This window comes from Vombatus ursinus, unplaced genomic scaffold, assembly GCF_900497805.2.
Source record: "Vombatus ursinus unplaced genomic scaffold, bare-nosed wombat genome assembly UNPS02014797.1, whole genome shotgun sequence".
Lineage (NCBI taxonomy): Eukaryota > Metazoa > Chordata > Mammalia > Diprotodontia > Vombatidae > Vombatus > Vombatus ursinus.
This window is the reverse complement of record NW_020954575.1, coordinates 881,947-903,594: the sequence shown is the minus strand read 5'-3', so window position 1 is coordinate 903,594 and position 21,648 is coordinate 881,947. Positions and strand designations below refer to the sequence as shown.

Sequence of the window (21,648 nt, the reverse complement as noted above, 5' to 3'; positions counted from 1 at the left end):
TTTACGGCTTTAGTCTTTCTAACAGGCAGAGGGCATTACATACCTGTTTCATTTATATCTTTAAACACACACATACCAAAAACAAAACCCCCCAAAACCAAAGCAGCCACTTGATTGGGGGTGGGGGTGGGGGGAGAGCAGGTGGAATCTAATGGAGGCAGCAACCCTGTCAATCAGAGAAGCTATGTTCTGATTTTATGAATGTAATAAACCTGATGGCCCACAACTAGTCCTTCTGGGACAAAATGCCTCTCTCTTGGAAGTCATTAAATGTGATCAGCAATATTTTTAATTATTAAAATAAAACATGGAAGGGGAAAAAGAAGAAAAGGGAGAAACTACAGATCTGGCATCTCAGTTCCCTCTTCTGGGAAGACTAGAGTTGTGGTCACTTCTTAGAATTCTCAGAGATGCTTACTGTCAGCAAAGCTCATGCTAACGCACGATAGCTTAGAATCTTATCAGAAATAGAAGACCAATGATGGGCATCAAGAATACTTGGACATAATTAGACTAGGGTCCACTTAACCAAGAACACATTCTATGGAAGTCTTCCCTTGAGCTTTTGGCACCTTGGTGATCTGCAAATATTCTGCAACTCTCCACATATTACAAACACCTGTGACCAGTTTTGAAGAAGCCAGAATCTAGCATCTAAGCATATGTTCTATCAGGGGTTAAGACTCAGGTTCTGATGCTTCAGCAAAAAGCTCACGAGAAGATAGTGTACAATATTAGGCAAAATGGGAAATTCTCTTGATTCTAGTGTTAATGAGATCAATTAATGGAAAGACAGTAAAAGTATTTCTCAAGATAAGTCACAGACATACTGACACACAGTGTTCAAATGATCCCTGCAGTTAGGGAATGGGAAGAAGGAAAAGAAGGCATGGAGTTCTCTCTGCACCCGACAGATAATGGCAGGTAGAAGGGGTGCCCCCTCTAAAGTGTTGTCTTGCGGATCCAGAATTTAAAAGCATAAACCAAGAGCCACCTTCATATGCCAGCAGTAGTTCCCATTAACGCTGGCATGGAAAGCAGTCCATCTTAGACTACTACGTGATCTAAGTGTAGCCCGCCAGAATGAGGGAGCTCATGATTTATAGGGGTCATTGCTGACTCAAGCGGTTTTAGTGATTTTAGAATACCTCATGACAAAGGCTCAAACGAAGGTGGTAGGAATCAGTCTGGGCCACAATCCCTTCTGCCTAACTCCACAATCATTGCATCAGTTTAATTCTATGAGCTCTGGTCAGGATTTGAAGGTGAGAAAATCCAAAACATAGCTACTCCCTGATCAAGTCTAGTCAACTCACAATGAAGGGATTCAGAACAAAAAACCCTTTTCCATGCACAGCACCTCATTAAGAGGATAAATTTCACTAATTTCTAAGAACTATTTACACAACTGTCCTGATGTTCATTAAGTAACCTGGAATACTTTATTTTCTATGAGAATAAAAATTTCTTTCTGCTTCATGTGGAATTATCAATGGCAACCTGCTCACATTCGTACGCAGTGTATAGTTATGAAGAGAATACCAGAATCATTATCAGAAAACCCCAGCTTTGGCATTTACCTATATCTGCATACATAAGGAAGTCATGACCTTTTCACTTCAGTTTCCACATCTATTGAATAGGGATAATATTTATATAACCTATTTCACAAGGTTGTTGGAAAGCACAACTTTATAATAAAGCCTTAAAATATGAGTTTATCATCATTGTTATAAGACTCAAAGGTGACTGACAGTAAAGGGAACACCACCTAAACTCACTAGCCAAAAGGAAACTAGTACCTTATCTGAGTACTCATCACAATGAGACAAGTGCCACCATGGATTCCACTGTGAATCAGCCCTGAACCTAGGGACATATGAAGAGGGGAGAGATTTTAAGAAAGAGGTGCCCTTCCTCTTCCATCCTCAATATAAGATTTAAATTGGAATGGGCATTTCAACCATTGTTGTTAGTAGGCCTGTGAAATAAGGGCACAGAGAGAACACTAGCTGTTAGTAGAATCACAAAATAAGTGTGAAGTGGTTCCCTCAAAGACCCTAAGGAACATTCCAAGTTTCCACAACTATAAGAAGCCTCTTACAAACTAATGCAGACGTACATACATGCAAAGACAGTTGCTGTTGTTGCTACTTATCTAGAGACACTGCAGACAGCTCGGGTTTACCACAGCTGACAGGCAATGAAAACAGCCTAATATACCGCCTGCTCGCTCCCTTAAATCCCTTTTTGGAGATCAAGATAAACACGTTCTTCCTTTCCCCAGCGATCCAGACATCTGACTGAAGTGGCAGAGTGCTGTGAGGTTCTGTGCAAATGAAATCACTATGCTACTGAGTGAGTGCAGTATTTACTTGTCAGTATATCTGTCAGCACAGGGTACCATGGTGCCAGGGATATATTTACGAAGGTGCACAGATGCAACTTAGCCCAGTTTATTTTTCAATCATCTTTCTCTTTACAAAAAAGTAAAACATCTACAGGATTGGTGGGTGGGAAGAAATAAGAATATAGTCTTGTGCACAAGCATCTTCATAAACAAGTCTGTAGATACCTGTGTATATCAGTAAGCAGGATGATACAATTAATATGCATGGAACAAAAAAATGAAATCCTGAAATTCTATGTTTGCTTCTATGTATGGAGGAGGAGGAAAACTTCTTTCAGCCCTGATATCTCTGGTGTAAATTTGGGGTAGAAGGGGCCCACAAACTACTTATTATAATTCTAGGCCTCTGTCCTGTACCCTCCTTGTCAAGGTTCTTTCATTATCACGAGGAACATTTTTATAAATATTATGGACAAATGCTATCAGGGCACCCCACCCATGATTCACAGGTCAAAGTTACTAGAATCTGCCAGCTTCCTGAGAAACTGAAACAAAAAGAGAATGGAAAGGGAAAGCTAAGAGAAAGAAATAGCAAATAGAAAGAGAAAGGGGTAAAAGAAGAAAAAACGGTAAACAAGGAAGAAAAAAAGTAGTAGAATACGGCTAGGGGAAGAGAGGAGGGAGGACAAGAAGAGGAAAAAAAAAATGTAACAGCTCATCCACTCAGTGCTGCTAACATCCTCCTCCCTGACCTGAAAGGACTACATTTTTAAAAGCTGACAAGTAATTCAATCTCCAATTAACAATTTTAAGTGGTACAGCACATAATACTGTGTAAATGTTTCTCCAGAAATACGTCCAAGGGTGAAACTGAACTAAATCTCTGGGGAGATAAGACCAGGGCTGATGGAACTTTAGTATTGAGGGGAGCTCCAGAACAGGGAACTTTGCCAACAATATCACCAAAGCCTGAGGTGTGTTCACTGAGGGAAATCTATGCTAGATGCAACATCGTAACACTCTGTCACAAAGTCACAAACCTCCCAACTGGAGAACCAATGATCCAGCACCTGGTAGGGTGAGGTTGTGGAGGTTTTGGGGGGTGACAGGAAGAGCTCAGTAACATACAGCTGGAGGTAAGTGGGTAAGAGCCACAGTTGGACTCATGGCCATTCATACTAGGGTCAGAAATTTCCCGGTGAGCAGCAATTTTCTGATACAATCACACATGATGAAGGGGCAATTTGGCAGAGAGGCTGCACCACCAGCTAGGTAGACAGGGAGAAAGCATTTAACAGAAAAGTGACGAGGTCACTGACCAGAAGCCCTTGGAAACTTCCCATCCCCAACCCTATCCCCTAACCTCTTTTCACTGAGAGCCCAGGTTCAGAGAAAAAAGTGAAGAAGGGATTTAGGTGACAGGAGGACAGTGAGCCTGAATGGGGAATGGGTGGAGACCAGGGACTCGTTTTTAAAGCAGCATGTTAGTTTATGGCTGCCTCCTGCCAAATGCACGAGAAAGGATTTGGCTTCTGGAGAGAATAAAGGCTGCCAGAAGAAATCACTCATCATAGGGATGGATTTAAACTGTTCATTTAGCTGAAGACATCACAGCGCTCACAACAAACTATAGCCATATCAGGAAATTCAGGGGAAAAAATTATTCCCAGCCTTGGAGTCACATTATATAGGTTCTCCTGAACTGATCTGGGTATCCAACTTGGAAAGAGTCCTAATAACCAGACAGTATGATAGCTGCTCCTGCTCAGTGGAAGGTGGGCATGGGCACGTGAATATTTATGATAGTTAACAGGCAGTTTCCTGCAGGAAAAGTGACATTGACTTTTGCCCGGAACTGTTTTCTCATTGAAACAAGAACCCTCTTATTTCACCGAATACAACTACTGTGCCATTTTTATTGCTGTTTCTTTCACCAGATTATAAGCTTTTTGAGGGTGGGAGCATCTTTTGCTCTCTCACAGCACTTAGTAGAATTTTGCACGCAGTAGGTGTCCAATAAAAATACCTGTTGAATGAATATTTCTCGGTACTCCATGAAAAAAAAAGCTGACTCTAATTTCCAGACCTCATTTGCTCTGGGTCGTACCTAGAATGCCCAGATGTGTATCTGTAACATAATGAGGGAAATAGAGCAGCCTCTGGTGTCAGAGCTATCTGGGGCACCTGCTCCATTTTCTGATATCTGAGCTAATCCCAGTGGTGCTGGTCTGACCCAAAGAGTCAAGACCATAGTTTTACTATTTTATAATTTTACTTGGGCTGGATTTAAATGAATGACTCCACACAATATAAAGTCACACCTGTGAAGGGCTATTGTGCTGAGATAAGAGTACATACCTACTTTGCTGGAAGCAAGATGCTTTACAGACAGAAAATCAGAACATTCAACAGGCAGACTCAGTGTCTCACTGGTCTTGGTTTCTCTTATGTGATAACTATGTTGTCAGTTAAATTGGGCATGTCTTTCCAACCCCAACAGCCCCGGTATCACCATTTCGTTCACGCACACCCAACTGTAAAAGGCTTCAGTTCTGATGGTGCCATAGACAGCCTTAAAGTAAGAGAATGGACAAGGAACAGGAAGCCTGGCTGGGCCCTGCCATCTGTGGTTCAGTCTCAGCAGCTCTCAAAGCTTCTGCCTTCATAATTCAACACTTCTGACTGTGTACATTAGCTGATTAGACCGTGTGATAATGGCCAATCTGAGCGAGAGGGGACATGGCAGGATTTGGAGCCCTGCACAGGAGATGCTCCCGAGAATGATGAACAGCCAGGAGTTGGGTTTCTCAGCAGACTAGCCTTTTCAGTCTTTACCATATTCACACAGCAGCCTGAACACACAGTCTCTGCTCAGGTTTGTCTTCCTCCTCGAAACAGATTGGAGTCCTTGCATTTCTAATCTACAAACGTGTGCAGTTCTTGCACTTTTAATTTATGAGTGTTCGGGGGGGACCTCTCTGACTTGGGAACATATTGGCTCAGTCTAATGCTTGGAGATTATTAAACTCAGAGCTATGCTCCACTATCAAGTCTACAGATCTTTTATTTAGAAGATATGGTGCTCTAAATGCACAAAGAGCTCCCTGTCACCTTCACATTAAAGCCCCTAGTGCCTGGTAAATGGAATTATATAGCTGTCATCTCCTTTCCCCAAAGTTTTAAGAGTACAATGGGCTCATTTTTTCACACTCCATCCCAGCTTCAGAACTAAGAGACCTACTTTGTATTGATTTAAAGTCTCAGAAATAAATAAACCTGCTTCACCACTGTGATTCACAACAAATTCATGATACACTATTGCATGATATATTTCAAGCTCCTGCTCTGGCTCTCTTTTTCCTCTGGTGAGTGATGGGGGAGGTGGGAGGTGGAGGGGAGCTACAAAGCTGACAGCCTGATGGTTATTGGAGATGGCTACTGACTGCAAATCCAAGAGCAGACACTGCTGGAGGAATCTGGGAATTTTTTTCCTAGGGGGTGGGGGTAAGAAGCTAATTAACCTGGGCCTTAGGCTGGGGGAAAAAGCACTAAGTGGATACCGAACTGGGAATCCAAAGCAATGAACATGTGAAGAAAAAGCAAAGGGAAAAGGCCATTCAGCATATGGTGCATACAGAACTGGATCCTATGGGCTCTCCATAATGCTTGTTGACCAACTGGAAATCAGGAGAAGCTAAAGCTACTCCAGCTGAGGGAGAATACTAGAATACTAGTCAACCCTCAAGAGCACCTGAGTAAAGAGATCAGGAGAAAGGCTTTATGAGAGATAGCTGGAAGAGGCCAAACTGGCCAGCTAGGGTCATCTCCTCTTCTTAACACTTTGTAGGAGGCAGAGTCATGGAGGCTGAAGGAATAACCATTGTGTGGTAGGCCTTCTCAAGAAGAAGCATATTTCATCCATACCCTGACTGCTTCTTGAAATAACTATCACCAAAACACAGGCACCTGTTTTCTATGAAAGCCCACTTTTACAAGAAAACCTAGTCAAGAGTCAAGTTTCTAAGCAGTGTAGTTTCCTCAGAAAGACCAGGGCAAGTTTCCTCCATGCCCAGAGACTCTGAATCCCACAGAAGTGACTATAAAGTGAAGTAGGGGGTGAAAACCAGAATAAGGACTCTGGCAGGTGAACCTGCTAGTACATAAAATTTCAAGTTGGTATTTTTAGAACGTGGCTTTAAAAAAAGAAATACCTGTTTTGTGGAATCCTTAGATTCCATGGGTTGGCTTATTTCACAAAGTAGAGAGAAATTTTTGAAGTTTTTTTAATACTAGGTTTTTGTAAAGACAACAAATCTATAATCATAAATAGACTACAGCAGAAAGTGAATTTATCAACCCAAACAGGATATAAAAGAAAAGGAAAGAGAAATTTTATTATGAACCTCACAATGAAGTGATACTTTCATATGTAATACTTGGAGGATCCATGACCTCAGTAGGGTAGATGTTCTCTCTAGCCATTCAGGTCATAACCCTGCCCATGCTATAGGCAGGTAGGCTATATGGCAAGAAAAAAAAAAAATAAAGGTCATTTAGTAGGTACTTGATTCTTGGACAACAGATAGTTCATCACTGAGCCTACTTTCTAAATCTTTCCAGTTTGGTCTTCCAGAACTTATACTCTGTTGGCAAAGCCTGCAAAAACTCAACACCCCCTCCACACTAGGATCTAGCATAAGGGTTCAAAATTCTCTCTCTGTATGATGTAAATAATATGTACAATAATAATCATTTTTCAAACGATCTTTAACATGGATCATTGGTCTGATATAAATTATGCTCCATTTGTATTTGGCAAGTATAAAGTTAAAAAAATACCACTTGACTAATGTACTACAATTAAAAAAAACCCCATAAAACTTGAAACATGACCCAAAAAATCTTGAAAATTCCTCTCTAATTAAAGTACCAAACACATTAAGTAAATTGTTAGTTTTACATCTATGACAACATTTTTTTTTTAAGGCAATTGGGGTTAAGTGACTTGCCCAGGGTCACACAGCTAGTAAGTGTCAAGTGTTTGGTCTGAGGCTGTATTTGAACTCAGGTCCTCCTGACTTAAGGGCCATTGCTCTATCCACTGCGCCTCCTAGCTGCCCCCTATGACAACATTCTAAAGGACTCCAGCTCTCACGTTATTCAGAATCTATATATAAGCATCTGTTTTGGACACTCCTCAGTAATGTTCAACACAATGGACCCATGTACACCAAGTCTTAGAGTGCTGCAACTAAGACAACAAAGTCAGCGGCCATGATTTTGCTCTGAATGGCAATTCTACCTTACCAAAAGAATCCAAGCCAGAGTGTCTGTGGTAAGACCAGGATAAGACACCTCTGGTAGGTGAACCTGCTGGTACATGAAATTCCAAGCTGTATTTTTAAAACATGGCTTTTTAAAAAACTGTGTTCTGTGGAATCCTGAGATTCCATGGAATATTTCACAAAGTAGAGACAAATTGGGTCACTCACTACAGACACAGATAGAAGTCCCACCAAACAGAGAGAACAGAAAAAGCAAACAAAAAACCAGAGTGGATCTATCCACATCTAATTTGCAGAGATGGAAGTTAAGTAGGTAATCCTTTCCAAGACTTCACTATTACAGTCAGAGCAAGAAACATTCAAAGAGGCAGCTAAAATGCCCTTTTAGAAAAGAGATATCCCATCTGGAGGCATGGGAGTGCTGGGACTGTCTATTGTCAGAATAGGTTGTTAGGGACTTTTAAAAATGCAAATTGCTGGACTGATCCTTAGAGTGATTATGGACTATTGTATCAACAAGTCCTTGGGGACCTTTTTATAAGCAGATGACTGACACATATACTACCCTATCATGACACAACATGGTACCTCTCATGTTAATGGCTTTGTCAAGTATGTTGATTATCTTGAGATAGCACCTATAGGGGAAGTGAAAACCTTTCTAGAGTGCACAAATAAGAAATTCAATTTAAAATTTATTTCTGAAGCTGGACAGGAGTTTTGCCTTTTTTTTTTTTTAACCTTCAGAGAAACAGTGATCATAGAATCTACAAGCTTATTGCTTGATTCTTTTAAGAGAGTACTATATCCCAATCAGAAGTGACCTCAGGGATCAAAGACAACCTTCACAAAGCTCGACAGCCAAAATGTTATGTAAAAATATCCTCTATTTGGAGATTTATTTATGTACTCTACATTGTTACCTGGTCTGCGGAAGACCACCTTTAAAGGCAAGCAAGTATTAGGACTATGCAATGGGACTCTATTCTACCTGAATAAAGATAGAACTGCCTAGAGTCAGTTTGTTCTTTCTTTTCGACCAATGTCTTTTTACACACACACACACACACACACACACCCCCCCCCACACACACACCCGCCCCAGTCGCTAAGATCTTCCTGGTTTGGTTTTTGCTTTCAGGTCCACGTGCCATGAGGTCACAGGCAGGTCTGGTGATGGTGCAATATAGCTATAAACTTTAGCAAGCATTCCACCAACAATGGGAACTTCAGCACTCTACATACTGTTAACTGCAATAAATTCAAATTACAGGGATACAGAAAGCTGTACATAAAATACAGATGAGGAAACTGAGGCTCAAAGAAGGAAGTAGCTTGCTTGCGTGAATTATTAGAAACAAGATTTAAAGTACTGAACACACTGCTGGGCCCACAACCCAATCACACTCAACATCTAATCCTTTTGGTTCGAATTAATTCAATTAGGAAGGAAAAACTGTTATTTCCTAAAGTGGCTGAGAAGATAAAATTCTTTCGGAAAGGCAAATGGGAGCTCGGAGGTGCCTATCACAAAGAAGCTACAGATCACAACCTGAGAGCTATTCTGGATCTCTAAGAAAAGAACCTATGACCCATCAGCGTCCACAGGCAGCACTTCATGTTTCCAAATCCACTACCACATGCCTCGTCCCCAATGAAAGCTAATACCTAGAGGGCAAACAAAGTCATGAGCTGTGAATTCCACTTTCTTCCTCTGCAGACAGGCTCTCCCTCAGAGATGCTCCTGGTCCTAGTCTATCACTGCTACTATTCTGGTAATACTAACCATTTTATGCTGAGTAGAAACAAGAGTGAGAGAAGGGCAGAAATCAAAGCCCCTGTAGCTGTCTTTACCAACTCCTCTTGACTTGGGAGCCATTTAGGCTCCTTAAAGGTCTAACACAGTCAGGCATGGTGGCATATGCCTGTAGCCTCTGTTGCTAGTGAGATGACAACAGCAGATCACTTGGGTTTGGGAGTTCCGGGACAGTGAGCCCAAGCAGATGAGGTGCCTGCACTACATGTGGCAGCAATATGGTGATACTCGACCAGGCTACCTGAGGAAGTAAATTAGCCCAAGTCAGAAAGGAGGAACAGGTTAGAGTTTCTGGCCACTGCCAGTCAGCAGTGGGATCAGGCCTGTGAGTGTACTCACTAAGAGAAAAAGGGAGACCCAAGCTTTTTTTCCTTTTTTAAATTTCTATCATGCCAATATCAGTAGTACAGAAGTAAGGGTCTTGCTGGGGGCAGAATGACTCACTAAAGCAAGGTTATTTTTCAGCTCTCCTGTTTCTATACCTACCACTCAAATAGCCTGCTGTCCACAGTCTGCAATTCCTAAGAACTAGGCATCTTTGATCTACTTTCCTGGATGACAGTCAGAAAAAAGTCTGCTTACCTGTAACATCATTCCTAGGATGATTTGAGGCAACAAAGGAAGATACTCAGACCACTTTCCAAAGGAAGATTTCAGACCACATCAGGCTTCACAAAAGCTTAGTAAAAGTGAGTAAATTTTTACAAAGCAGAAATTTATGGGACGCATGTTCTGTTTCTAATTCTAATTATTTTCATTTAAAGTAATCAGGTTACTTTCCCTCTGGGCCTCAATCTTTTCATCTATAAAATGGCAGGCACTAGAAAATAGGAAACATGATCTTATATGCCTGTCAATAGTCAATCAGGCCACTAGGTGGAGCAGTGGATAGAGCACCAGGCCTGGAGTCATAAAAACTCATCTTGCTGAGTTCAAATCTGGCAGCCACCAGACATTTACTAGCTGTGTAAACCTGGGCAAGTCACTTAATCCTGTTTGCCACAGTTTCATCATCTGTCAAATGAGCTGGAGAAGGAAATGGCAAATCACTCCAGTATCTTTGCCAAGAAAATCCACAAAAGGGGTCACAAAGAGTCGGACATGACTAAAAACAACTGAACAACAAACAACGACAGTTAATCAAAATTTCAGTCAAACACAAGGCCATCTAGATACTCAAGAGTCTCTTGCCATTAGATCAAGTATTAAATCTGCTACCTTCAATATGCATAGACTACAGATCTGCCTACCTTGCTTAGAAACACTTTGCAGATTTCACAAGTAATTTCAGGCAGCAGAAAATAAAAAGGCATAGGCAAAAAAGAAAAGAAAATGCAAATATAGGGACCAGAAACCAAAGGGAATAAAAACATTCATTCAGAAAGCACTTTCAGTTCTTAGAACAAAAGATGCAACAAAAAAGAGTAATACCCTGTGAAAAAAGGACTAAATTACTCAAAGTAAAAATAGGAAATAAACTGAACATATTTACATTTTTTATGCAAGTTACCATTGTGCTACAAAAAGAAGTCTTTTTCAAAGTAAAATGTCTTTAGAAGCAAAGGCACAAAGATCCAAACTAATTAAAAACAGGTCAGTTAAGGACTGGGAACATCAGGTGTGCACTGAGATGGAGTGTAGCTATAAAGGCTTGAAGCATGTATGCAATGCATTAAATTGGGAATGCAAGTCTCTCCAGCTCCACTTCTATTAAAAAGGGAACAAATTGAAATTTACATGTTACTGCATTCCACCAGTATAATATGCAGTGTGTCAACTCTTTCACTTCAAATCGCACCATGTTAAGCAAGTGACAGGGAAAAAGAGGGGTAGGGGGGTGGGGAAAAAGTTAAAAAAAAATCTCTGCCTCAGCAAAAGTTTTCATTAAAATTTTAGACAAATGATCTCTGTGTCCTTCTCCCATGCTGCCCGGGGCTCCATGCTATTTCTATGCAAATAACAACCTCGTGGTTTATATCTTATTATTTCCACCGGAGCTGCAGCGACATGACCTGAGACGTGTACGGTGGGGGGGAGGAGGAGGGAGATTGGGAGAGGAGAGAGAAAGAGAGAGAGAAAGAGAGAGAGAGAGAGAGATGGAGTGGGTGCTCACTCAAGTGTGAAAAAATATTGTCAGGAGTGAGCGTCAGGAACAAAAAAAATTGCAGGGATAACGTGTTTATTTCAGTCCCCCCCACCCCACCCCACACCCCACTGCAAACCAGCACCTTTTAAAATTCATTGGGCATCAGGCGATCATGCACAATCCATCTGCTTTCACTTTATCATTTGCATTTCATGCCTCCTGGCTTTTGATGTGCTGATACTTTGATGCAGTCAGGAGACGCGCATTATCATTATTTCCATTTTCAAGGGGGTCAACAGGATCGGCATGAGCACGGGTACACAAGATTTAAAAAAAAACAATCTCTGTGTACCCCCTCTTCTAAGCCCTCACCCCAATATTTAATGTAAAAGAGGAAGACTTGAAAAGGTGAGGGGGGTGTCAAGCACATACGGTCAAAAAGCCTGCACATGCCCCTCATACCTCTGTTCTACATACACATGTATACCCCTCTCACAAGCAGAAGTGATGAGACTTAAAATAAAGGAGACTCCATAGTGAGTCAGAGACACAGAGAAACACAGACACACAAAGAAAGATACACAGACACTGAGGGACCTGAGACACCTTGACATCAAAAGCTGAGGTGGGGAGACAGAAAGAAACGGAGAGGAGAGGAGCACACACACAGAGACAGGCAATGCACATAAATACACAGCAGGAGCCACATGCATCCCTGAATACACTAAACACACACACACACACACACACACACACACACAGAGAAAAACAGAAAAGGACGGAGACACAAATAGACTGACACACCACAAAGACAGTAGAAGATATTGGGGAAGAGGGAGCAAATGTGAAAATGTAGTTGTGAAACAGTTTTCTCTTCACACTAGGTAGGCAAAAGGATCGTATGTAAGGATAGTCTTCACGAATCTAGCTGAGACACACTGGACGCAGAGGGTAAAGCCTTCAGAACAGGAGGAGAAAAGCTCCAGAACTGACCCCTCTAGTCTTCAAGCAAGCAATGCTCATGTTCTTCAGAAGGAGATGTGAGCAATCTTTGGGGAAGAGCCAGCTGCAGCCCGAGTGTCTTTTTCCCCTGCAACTAGACTTTTCCTTTAACACTATGGTCTGGAGAGGAGGTGAATGTAATGAACCTGATCGGTAACAGTTCAGCCAATAGATTTTAAGAAATAGTACAAAATGCTTTATAGCAGGAATGAAATGCAACTAGCAAGTTTCCAGACAAATAAATACCTTTGATTTCTATAAGATTCTCCACACACAGCACATTATCTAGGGGAAAAATAAAATCCAATGTAAAAAGGATATATTTTGGAAATCAGCTTTCTGCCCATGTATGCAAAGGGCAGCAAACATACAAGGATTCACTTTGAACACTATCTCAGTGGAAAAGGGTACCTACAATTCTCTTTGACATTCATCATTTTCTCATCACAAGGAAGTAACCAAAAGAGCAACTTAAAAAAATTTAAGGCTCTCAGCTGTTTTCCCCCCTTCAGTAATCTCATTCAGTAGTGATAGTGTACAATTTCTGTTCCCTGGCTACTCCCCAAAAGAGAAGGTTAGTCAGGTCTCTTATGCAAGTTGCATCTGTCTTTTCTTAGCATGCGCCCTGTGTAAACTGGCCAGTATACAGCACATGGCTGCTTCCCCTAAATCTCACCTTCCAGATTCTATTGTGAAAAACAATGGGACCAAATGTGTACTTTTTCCCCAAAGGGATCAATGGACCAGGTCCTTCTCTATTTCTTTCACTTGAAACTCAAATCATGGTAGAGAATCTCCAAATATAAACTACTTCATGTTCTTCTCTAGAAGGTTCAATCCCCTGCAGGGTACCTGGCATGAGACCAAGAATTTCTGAACTTGTGCTGGGAGAAAGCCTGCAGAAGTTTATCACACCCAAAGCGAGAGCGCATGTGGTATCTGCAGTCTACTTACAAAATTAGACTGAGAAGGCCAGAACCACTGTTGCTTTGCATGCATTCAGTTATCATTTCATACTACCTCCTTACAAGAACCAAGTTCATTAGCTTTTCCTTTCGATGTGAAAAACTGCATGTGTACCTAGAGGTTAAAAGGTACCACCAGGCTAAAAAGCTGAAAGAAAATCAATCTCCACAGCACCCTCTTCACCCAGTATGACAGCCTTCCTATAAGTCTGTACTTTTGTAAACACATGCTATGCATGAGTGTCATTTTTTTTTTTAAAGGAGTGAATCCTCATATTCCTACCTAAAACATACAAAGGTCAGCCCATGCCATGTTGGCGAGTAGAACTGCCTTCAGCCCCAAATGTGCAGAGACAGACACTGATGTTGCTGCTCCTTTGAAAGAACAAAAGATCTAAAGGTGAAGAGCAAAGCAAACTTATCTGGCTAAATAAAAACTGAATCTAAATAAAAAACTGAACCAGTGGAGCCAAGAAGAAAGGCAATGAAAAGTATGAAGCTCAAGGAATGAAAGGACAATAATTTTTTTTTTTTTTTTGGCAGGAGGGACAAGAGTGGGACATGCAGATATCAGTAATTTGGTTCAGCAGCATAAAACTTCTAAAACATCCTGGTATATCCTGTATTCTTAGGGCAATAAACATAGTCCCCTCTGTCCTAGAACCTCAAAATACCCATGAGTACATATCAACTACCATTAATAAAACCACATATCAATCAGAGAACTGGGGGACAGAAGTCCCTCTTCCACTTCAATGAAGCAATCAACTTCTGTCTTCTCCAGAAAGACAGAAGAACCAACAGGGATAAGAAAGAAAAGGGAAAGGGAGGGGCAGCTAGGTGGCACAGTGGATACAGCACTGACCTGAGTTCAAATCTGGCCTCAGACCAAACACTTACACTTACTAGCTGTGTGACCCTGGGCAAGTCACTTAACCCCAATTGCCTAAAAGCTTAAGAATAGGGAAAGGGTTTGAATTACAAGGATGTACACACACACACACACACACACACACACACACACACACACACACACAGAATTGAGAATGCATACCCAATACCAAAAAGTTTCATTAAAAACTCTCTCACAAACCTAATGAACTTACTTTGTTGAGGGCTGCAGCTCCAGTCAGAATCAAATGTGAGTTCTCAACTTGGATGGTTCTCTGCCCCAATCGGACTAGATAAGCTCCAATTCCAATGGCCCGGCAAGTTACCTTAGGAGGAAAAATAACACAACACATACATTAAACACCTGGTATCTACAAGTGGATTTGTGGGCATGCTGACATTTAGATGGCAAACAGACATTACCAGTTATGGGGCATTTCTTTGTATCTGTTCTACTTTTAATAATAAACAAGGGCTAATTTCTCAGTCCAAGTAAAAAGGGAATATAATGTCAAGAACACTAAAACCATAAACAAGCTATGACTTTCAACAAACTCAAGACAACAAAAAAGGGCTTTTTTGGGTCATCCTGAGGACCAAAGAAAGGTCAAAAATGGAGAGACAGGATAATAAGAATGGATAACGCAAAGTAAGACAATGCTCCCGAAGTCTTATTTTACTCTTCTTTTCTCAAATATTAAGGGGCTCTAACCTAAGGAAAATGATCTTCTGACTGAAAGATACAGAATAAAAATGATTAGCAAGGCACTGAAACCAAGATAAGTGAAGACACGGCAAGAGAACACCCAATTGCTTTTGATCAGTTCAGGTCACTAGCTTACACAACTATCATCTGAGAGACCTGAAAGAACTTGAAGACATTACTGAAAAGTCACTGTCAGTTGCCTTTAAAACAGGACAAGAAGGCGGTATTTGCCAATATCACAGGATATCTTTGAAGACAAAATGAGAAATGTATCCTAAATGAGAAAAGTTAGGTTGACTGAAAATTGGCTAAATGACCAAAACCTAAAGAGAGGTGATGGATGATGGAAGGATGTCAGCCTAATATCATAGGGTACTGTCCTGAGTCCTGCTCTGTTCAACATTTCAAACAAAAACTTCTATGAAGATCCAATTTGTAGATGACACAAAGTTTGGGTGGGTAGTTAACATGTCAAATGACAGAACTGGAATCCCAAAAGACTTTTATTGACTAGAAAAATGGACCAACTCCAATTAAATCAAATTTAATAGAGATAAATGTAAAGTACTATACTTAGGTTCCAAAAAATCACCTATATATTATAGGGGAAACACTGCTTAAAAAACAAAACAAACAAACAAAGAAAAAACAGTTCGCATGATAAAGAACTGTGGGTTTTGCTGTACTGCAGAGCAGGTCATGGTAGCTGAAAAAGTTAATGTGATCTTATATTAGTAGAAACATAATGTTCAGAATGAAAGAAGTTATTACACTTCTATATTCTGCCTTGGTCAGCTAATATCTATAATACTATGTTTAATTCTGCTGTCACATTTTCAGAAGGAGATTGGTAAATTGGAGTCGATCCAACAAAATACAACAAAGATAGCGAGAGGACTTGAAACCATGCCAAGACTGGCAGAAGAAACTGGAGGGGTTCAGCATGGAAACCAGAAGCAGGAGAGGGAGATATGACAGCAATCCAAGTGTATGAAGGACTGTCTTGTGGAACAATGATTCGATTTGTTCCCAAATCCAAAACAAGAGCAATGGCTGGAAGTTGCAGAAAGGTTGATTTTGACTTGATAAAAATAAAAACTTGCTAACAATTAGAGCTATTCAAAAATGAAACGAACTACTCTATTTTAGTGGAGGTCTTTAAATAGAAGTCAGATCACTGCTTGGGTAGAGTACTGAGAAGGAAATTCTCTGCTTACTAAGAATGAGATTAGATGACCTCTAGGATCCCTTCCAACTCAGAGTTTCTATAATTCTAGAAAAAGAAACACAGGTAATATCAGATTATTCAGAATGAATTCAATCAAACACATGGATCGCTCAGACTCCGTGCTTTTTCCTCATGTTTTCCACTTTTTGCCCATTTCATAACTGTTACCTTCACTAAATTAGAGGAACGAGAAGAGGCGAAGCTCCAACTAATCCATTCTGCCACTTGCTGAGCTCTAGTAAATGCCCAGTCAAGAACGAAGGTTGAAACTAAACGGAGGTACTTCATTTCCCTGGGGATTTCAACTTTTCCCATCACCCTTGCTTTGTATTACCACGACTAACTGAACGTAAGCTGTAGACATACAAATAATTAATAGCTATGAGAATTCTGTGCACAACAGCTAAAATATACAGGCCTAAAACTTGAATTCACCCTAAACTGGATTTTAAAATAATTTAATTCAGACACAAACTGAACTTTCTGAGATAGATATTGCTAAGGAGCTTAAAACAGCCTCTCCAAATCACTGTCCAACCCAGGTTATAACAGCAGTGAGACGAATTTAATGACACTTTAAAAAAAAAAAAATACACATCCTGACTACTAATAGATTTACCAGGCTGATGGTGATGATCTCATCATATGCCAATGAGGATTCTCCAGCAATCATCCCAGAACCCCTGAGGTTCTCAGTCCCAAGTCCTTCTTCCTTCCCAATAATATCTGTTATCTTATACCTATTAGATACAACCAAGTCAAGTTAGGAATACCAAAGAAATAAAACAATCATTATTAAAAGTTTGCAAAAAAAATTGTCAATTTTTTTATTTAGCACTCAATTTCCTTTTCATTTTTTGCTTCATGCATACCTCCTTTCCTTTTGCCTTGTTTCATAGTGTGCCCTTATGTTTCCTTGTTAGAAGGCAAATTTCTTTAGAACAGGGACTGTGTACTCCTTGGTATAATATGCAGTCATCATTAAACAATGGAGATTTTAAGTAGGTCTTCTAATGATGAGCACCAATATAGTGAAGTAGTAGGAGGGAGTAGCACAAGACTCTATAACATCTCCTTTTCTAAGTCAAAAACTAAAGGGAAGAAGGATCATAGTGTCCACTTTCTGGCCATGGCTTTTTGAAGGAGCAGATGAAGTGAATGTGGAGGTGAGATGTTGCCCAAGTAGTACAGAAAGCATCCTATAACTCCAGTGGGACAGTCATTAGTCTTCTTGACAGGGAATTGGGAGCACTAGCTGACAATGGGAAATAGGAGATGGGGAATGGAGCTAATAATAGGAAGGAAAAATACAAAGTTGAAAAGCAGAGGTGAGCATATATTACTTGTTGTTCTACATGTGCCCAGAGGGCTTGGCACTGGGTCTGCTTTTGCAAATTGAAACAATAAATAAATATACCATAGAGGCTCTTACTGCTTCCCTTTTATATTTCTTTGTTTACTTCCTTATTTCTATCTTCTCTATCAATTCTTTTTCTCTGTGTCCTCGACATCAGTCCTGGGGCTCTGTATCTATTTCCAAGGCTCTCCTTCATTCTCTGCTTTTATCCTCTTCCAATCCCTCCTCAGTTTGTCCTCTGCTGGTATTTAGGGTCTCCCTTCAGGCATGAGATTCACTTCCATTGAGGTTTTTTCACCCAAGGAGTGAAACCAGAGGGTACTTTCTGTATACTGAGCAGAACCAATTCTAGAAAAGATGTGCTCATGCTTTCACAAGATACACAACACATCCACAAACACTCATGTGTTTATTGAACATTACTGGTAGTGAAAATGCTTCCAACTTAGGACTCCTCCCACATATCCTTTCTTTGGTTATATTATTCTGGCACATTGCATTTTAGCCTTACTGCAATATGTTCAAAGACATCAACATTTCACATTTACCGATTCATGACCTGACACCCTCCTGATCCAGGACTTTATAACAATTGTTGCAGTGACTGTAGTGAGCAGCAGTCCTTGACATTCTTCACTACTATACTCATCAGATAAACAGGGAGACACGACATCTTTTTTCCAAAGGCTCAGCCCCCACTCTCTATGCACCTACCTGGATTCCCCTTCATCCTCCACATGCTCACAGTAAACAGAGTTCAGGGCACTGACCCTCTTATAATCTTGAGGAGTCAGGTATAAATACTTGTATCCCTGTGGAGTGCAAATGGTTTTAACTCATTATTTCCTGATATCATAGAGCTGGTAGATGCAGCAAAACATATATTACGCAGCCTGTTCCAAAGCCATCTGTAAACTGCCACATTGCTTCCAGAGAGGCATAACATTATATTAGTGTGGCCAGTTCTGCTTCGAAAGATCTAAGTGACTATTTCTCTAGTCACTGACCATCTACCTGTGACACAAGACAGGCTTCAGCCTGAACTCCAAAAACAGTCCATTCATTTCATTTCCATCAGGGTCAGAGGATGCATTACTCCCTGGCCTTCAATGACAGTTCTTTTTAGAGATATCACTACAGAGACTCTTAAATTATCACACCTTAATTTCTCAAATCTAAATAGTGTCAGGAGAATGCAACCATGTAGAGGGGAAACAGATCAACCGTGTAGAGGGGAAACAGATAACTGAAGAACCACACAAAAAATCCTCAGATTCAAAGAAATCAGTGCTATACAATGCTGGTAAGTAATTACAAATTCCTAATCTTTGCTTTAACCACAGGCCCTTTCTCAACTTGTGGTTTCTGCTAAAATTTCAAATTTCCAAATCATAATATACGAACTGTCTTATCCTACACATAAATTATCTGCTACTACATTGTGCTTAATTTTAGTCTTCTTACCTTGTAAGGATTATCAGGATCCACCCAGGCCACATGGAACATGTGGCGTATTTCCTCTGCCAATCCAATTCTCGCTCCACTGTTAGCTGCCACATAAATGCGAGGGATACCCTCTGCCCTGGCAAGCTCAGAAGCCCTCAGGAATAGCATATCTTCTTGAGGTCCAAAGGACCCAATTCGATAGGTGATGTCATTTCCAATAACAATGATATCTCGTCCTTCTGGGTACTCAGGACTCTTGAGAGTCATTTTCCAAGCTACCATGCCAATCTGTAAACGCATTAAAAAAAATACACAAAAAAAGGAATAAACAGATAAAGGCCTTTTGTGTCTCAACTCTGACATGCTGACAATTCTATGGGAGAAGGGCATGGGGAAGTAGAAAACAAAGACAGGAAATGAAAGAGAAGATGATGATTTGAATGGCTCTGAAATTAGGAGGGAGGGAAAGACAGAAGGAAGGAAGGAAGGAAGGGAGGGAGGGAGGAAGGGAGGGGAGGGAGGAAGGGAGGGAGGAAGGAAGGAAGGAAGGAAGAAGCCAAAGACTGAATTTGAAGAAATGCAATCTGAGAGGAATAAAGGAAAAGCCAAAGGAGGAGATGGACTTAAACCAAAGGATAAGGATTAAGGAGGAGGAAACAAAAGACTCAAACAGAAGGACCCAAGGAGCTGAGAAGAAAGTGAAGGAACTGAGAAAAAGAAAGAGCAGAAGGACTCCAGCTGCAGGAGATGGAAACAGTCTAGAAGCACAAGAAGACAGAAGAAGAAGTAATAAACTATAGCAGGGATGTCAAAGTCAAACAGAAAAGAGACCACTCCCCAGCAGGTACATGCTGACTTAGAAAAACACATATTAACATTAACTAGGTTCTACTGGATTTTTATTTATTTTGTTCAATATTTCCCAATTACATTTTAATCAGTCACCCAATGTTTGACATATCTAGATGAGAGGTGAAGAAAGTAGCTGGTAAAAACATGGGGGCAGCTAGGTGGCACAGTGGATAGAGCACCAGCCCTGAAGTCAGGAGGACCTGAGTTCAAATCCGGCCTCAGACCAAAGACTTGTCACTAATTAGCTGTGTGACCCTGGGCAAGTCACTTAACCCCAACTGCCTGAAAAAACAAAACAAAACATGACAATGGGTTAGTAAGAGAAGGGACACAAGCTGAGTATGATTGTCAAAGTGCTCAAAAGCAGTTTAACCCAAAGTCCTCAATGGGTTGCCACTAATAAGAATAACAAAGGGCTCAGGATCTCACTTCCAGGAAGTAAAGAAAGTAGGTAACATTGCCATGACTGCAAAATACATGTCTGTCTTTTCGGATAAACAAGTAACCATTAACTATGATCAAAATACTGTCTAGTCTCCTTCCTAGACTTTATCGTCTTCCTTCCCAGAAGCAAAGGAGCTCAAAAAAAAAAAAAACTCAGTATCTCCCATCTTATCACAAAGAACTGTGTTCTTTTTGTTAAAAAGGAAAAAAAAAAGGAAGGACTCTTAAAAACAAAGAAAAAAAGATCTGAACTTCATATATAAAATGGGTATTGCATTTTGTGCCTTCTCAAAATGGTTGGGGGAGGGGATGGAAGGAGCGAGAGAATTTGGAACTGGAAAATTTTTTAAAAATAAAGTCATGAGTGTTTTTAAAAAAAAAAAAGGTCTGAAGAGGCAGAGAAGAATTCTGACTTATCAGTGAAAAGAGTTTATGGGACTTATTGCTTAAACACAGGAGAGGTGATTGGTCTGTTATATCTGTATCCCCACCATTTAGTAACAAATGTTCTCTGAATTCTTGGTTATGTAGTAAATTGGCCTGCATTCTAGGGATTAAAAGAAAAAGAGTCCTTCTATAGCCAACCCCCATTTCATTGAAGCCAGAAGCAGAAGCAAAACCTAACCCTGAGTATTGTGCTGACATCTAGGTGTTAGATGACACAGAGTATTGGAAGTGAAGTCATGAAGACCTGAATTCAAATCTGATCTCAGACATTTACTGGCTTTGTGACCCTGGGCAAGTCACTTCAGCACTGACTGCTTCAGTTTCCCCAACTGTCAAATGGGGATGATAATAATAGCACTTACCTCCAAGGTTGTTGAGAGGAGTAAATGAGGATCTTTTAAAAGCACTGAGCACAGTATGTCTGGCACACAGTAGGCACCATATAGTATAAATGCTTGTTCTTATCAGTTCCCCTCTCTATACTCTTACCTGATGACCTCAGCCTGAGACTCCTCTGAGTACCAATCCTACTGGTTCATGAACTGCCCATGAGACAACTGGAATTTGATAAGCAGAGGATATCTCAAATTCATCGTGTCCAAAATTCATTATCTTTTCCCCATTATGATTTCTTGAATTATGAAATCCAGGCCTTTTTGTTTAGTCATGATGTTCAGATAATCTGGCAAGTCTTAAGATTATATCTCCTTGATCTATTTTTCAGGTCAGTTATTTTCAATTGTGTATAGCTTATTTTTTTCCTCAATCTTTTT

The 21,648-nt window shown here is 40.5% G+C and overlaps 1 protein-coding gene across 5 annotated transcripts in view; it reads right to left on the bottom strand.

The window, feature by feature from the left end:
* The window catches only part of ACACA (acetyl-CoA carboxylase alpha), a 238,786-nt gene that overhangs the window by 45,367 nt on the left and 171,771 nt on the right, over positions 1-21,648 (bottom strand). For all 5 annotated transcript variants that reach the window (XM_027870541.1, XM_027870542.1, XM_027870545.1 and 2 more), the window contains 4 exons: positions 19,151-19,420; positions 18,401-18,498; positions 16,949-17,069; positions 14,611-14,721 (listed from right to left, as the gene is read on the bottom strand). In XM_027870541.1, coding sequence (XP_027726342.1) covers positions 14,611-14,721; positions 16,949-17,069; positions 18,401-18,498; positions 19,151-19,420 — 600 coding nt within the window. The remainder of the gene's footprint in view (positions 1-14,610; positions 14,722-16,948; positions 17,070-18,400; positions 18,499-19,150; positions 19,421-21,648) is intronic.